Here is a 3,484-nt window from a genome sequence, read left to right as displayed (position 1 = left end):
TCCGTTGAGTTTATGTGAGTGTGAGCGTGTGTGCGCGCGCGCGTGTCTTTTTGTTTGTCCCCGACCACCGCTCGACAACCAGCGTTGATTTGTTTGCGTCCCCGTAATTTAGCGGTTCAGCAAAGAAACCGTTAGAATAAGTACTATGCTTAAATATAAAACCTGGGGTCGATTCCTTCGACTAAAACTTCCTCAAGGCGGTGCTCCAGCATGGTTGCAGTCTAATGACTAAAACAAGTAAAAGCTAAACAATAAAAAGATGAAAGATCTATGGTGCGTCATCTCGTTTTTAATGGCACAAAATTACGCCAACAATAAAAAATTAGAAAGCATTACCTCAGGCCTAAGTTAGAAATATTCCGTTTTTGTAAAGTCTTTATAATTTCTTGTAATCCAGAAATATATGTCGAAGTATTTATGTCATGTTGTTCTTTGTCACCTTATCTTTGCAGATTGTGTACGTTAACAACAATCCTGGCATTACGTTTGAGTTTTACGAACCGAAACAGAACAAGTCTTCCAGCCATCACAATCATACGCAACCTAGTATATATGACACACCACAAAATCAACAGCGGTATCTACACAACAGTGAACTGAGAAGACGCTACCCTCCGTATGGCTCGCAACAATACGCTTGGAAAAACGTCGGCAAATATCAACATCGGGGCTACGCTCCTCCTAAAAATCATTTACCTGTACATAATAACATTAGTCATGCGACCTACTACAGGAGACCAAGGTTGCCTTACCATCGCCCTTCTCCGTATAATACCCGACCATACAGACATTATCTACCAGGGGTACTTCCCATCGTTCCTCCCAACATCCAGACAAGACTAACATCAGGGGAGAACAGAACTAAAACACAGTTATACAACAATTGGAACCGAGGATTACGTCATCCAGTGATTATCCCTTCGAGAAATCCCGTTGATTACAATAGAATTAATTATAGACATTACCCCAGGATAATTCCGAACCGAATAGACAATCGACACATCTATAATCCCAGGATTAACAAACAGCATTTTCCGAGAATCCCGCCAAGACACGACTATAAAAATAAACCTTTTCTTCCGGGAAACAGAGATTTGAGTGTGAAACAGCACCCAAGGTTTGTTGAAAATAGTCAGAAAATTAATTTACAGCATAGCACTGTTCCAGAAAAAAGAACTCATTTGATAAACGAAAATTCTAATACAGTAGAATTTTATGAATGGAAAATTGCTGGATTTACTGAATGCTCGAGGACATGTGGGGGTGGCATCCAAGAAACCCGGATAGTCTGTGTCAAAATCAAAAGTCAAGTTACAGTGACAGCAGATAATTGTAACAATTCAACTGTGCCGACGAAGCAAAAAGTCACATGTAACACGGGGCCTTGCCAGCCATCATGGCAGACTGGCAACTGGTCTTCGTGTAGCACCAGCTGTGGGCCTGGCACCCAGATGCGAACCATAGAATGTACACAAATACTATCACCATCCACAACGGTGAGTAAAACACTTTCTCATATACAATTTACACACCGTTTGAATGTTTAACAATAAGATGAATGGAATTAATTGAAAAGTTAGCTGAATGAGAAGCAGTCGTTTGTTTTTTTTTTGTTAAAATCTTTATATAAGACGTGACGACCGAAAGGAAAATACTACAGTGTAACGTCGGAAAATTCTATTCATAATATTCCAGTGAATGTGGTGGCTGTACAAGTGTTAATGCTGACAATAAATTTTACAGTTCAGTATTTTGACAGTCGTAAATTTGGAGATTGCCGTCACGCTTCGCTTCTCACGTCACTAATCTTCTGACTTTTCACTGTCCTCTTGTAAAGTAAGTTTTCGGTGAATCACGTGTATTATGAACTCACATTGCCTAGGTAGAAGAGGCGTTCTTCGGTGGGGAAAGCAAACACAATCAGATACGTTAGAATCTTCTCCAAAATATATTATGAATGAATTGACACGGTATAGCTTAATCAAAACCTGATTGATTTAGCAATCAACAGCTTTCATTTCGTTGGTATTTTCGCAGACCTTATTCAATCATTTGATACATCGTTGTCGCTTGTCATTGGTTAGTTTCTTACATGACGTCATCACATAATTAAAAAGATCCGGTTTCTGATTATGAAAATTTCCCCAATTGGAGGAACAAAAAGAAAAATTCTAGTCCTGGTTCAAACTGAGGCAGAGGCCTACTCTAAATAGCAGAACTGGCTGAGCACCGGAAACAAAAGTAACAAAAAACGTTGTGATATTTAGCCGCATGCTTTTCAGTTCTAATTTAAAATCTCGTTGCGTTTACCTTTCATCTTTACTTTTCATCTTTTCTACCGTATTTTCCGGTATATAGGTCGAATTTTCCAGACCAAAATTTGCAGCCAAAAATGGCAGGTTGACTAATACACCAAAACGACTTTAGAGGACCAAAAATTCCACTTGAAAGGCAACGGGATTTGGAAATTTAGCGACGATGTTTGAATGCTTATATTACAGGTTTACATTATATACATGTAGGCCAGAAAATACGGTATCAAGATTAGATTAGGCACCAGTCATATACCGAAGGAGGCGATTCAACCAATAATTCTCACATACCAACAACGTGCAACCTTGCGCCAGTATTCGAAATGAATATCTTTACTTTTTCTAATATTATTTTCTAATACTATTTGCTCTTCCTAATAATTTCTCTCTCTACGTATTGATATCGGTGGAGCTCCACCAATTTCCAACATGACTCTTCAATTGCTCGATCAACTAAATTGTCAGCTCATTGAATTAATGTGTAAGTGGCTGAGTATTCCATATGTACCCTTAGCGTAATTCTCAAGTAGAATCATCTTAGTGTGTGACAAGGTTGGAACTTTTAAATTGCAAGTACTATCCCTTGACGGGTTTCTATATTGTTTCCCTCTACCCTGTTTCACACACAAGGCTTAGGTAGACTTGAGGCTATGGTAAAAGACGTTTGTCCAAAATTCCATGAAGTGGGATCGAAACTGAAGCGCGGTGATTGTGGAAAAAACGTTCTTATCCATTCAACCATTCTGGTCACTAAATATATCAGTAGATAGAAATTACTTTCTCAGAGAAATTTATACAGTAACAGCACGATAAAGCGATGGTATGTTGCCAACTTAATGTGGCAGTTCCGTGAAAAGGAAGAATGCTACTGCAATTCCTTGCAGTTTCAGTAAAGAGAAGTTTAATTTAGAAAGAAAGGGGGGAAAAACAGAATGAATACATAGGAAAACAGACGAGCCACTTATGGAACTTTTCCTTCATCAGCTGCCTCTATTCTAAACAAGGCGTTTCGAAGATGAGGCAGAATGCACTCTTAGAATAGCTCTTCCCGCGAAGTGGATTAACCTACTAAGCAGAGGATTCCAAAGTAGCAAACAAAAACCAAGACAGGAAAAATTAAACAGTGAAAACAACGTTGAAGGCCGTTAAGCCGAACGAGAAGAGATACCGAA

General features: G+C 38.9%; 1 protein-coding gene across 1 annotated transcript in view; it reads left to right on the top strand.

Moving 5' to 3' along the window:
- LOC106884490 (uncharacterized) overlaps positions 1 to 3,484 on the top strand; it is a 93,407-nt gene that overhangs the window by 72,973 nt on the left and 16,950 nt on the right. Inside the window, exon 5 of the mRNA XM_052972061.1 lies at positions 453 to 1,496. Within this exon, the coding sequence (XP_052828021.1) occupies positions 453 to 1,496 (1,044 nt within the window). The remainder of the gene's footprint in view (positions 1 to 452; positions 1,497 to 3,484) is intronic.

Source organism: Octopus bimaculoides, chromosome 12 (genome assembly GCF_001194135.2).
Source record: "Octopus bimaculoides isolate UCB-OBI-ISO-001 chromosome 12, ASM119413v2, whole genome shotgun sequence".
Classification (NCBI taxonomy): Eukaryota; Metazoa; Mollusca; class Cephalopoda; order Octopoda; family Octopodidae; genus Octopus; species Octopus bimaculoides.
Note: the sequence above shows the minus strand (reverse complement) of the source record. Positions and strands in the feature narration are given on the sequence as shown.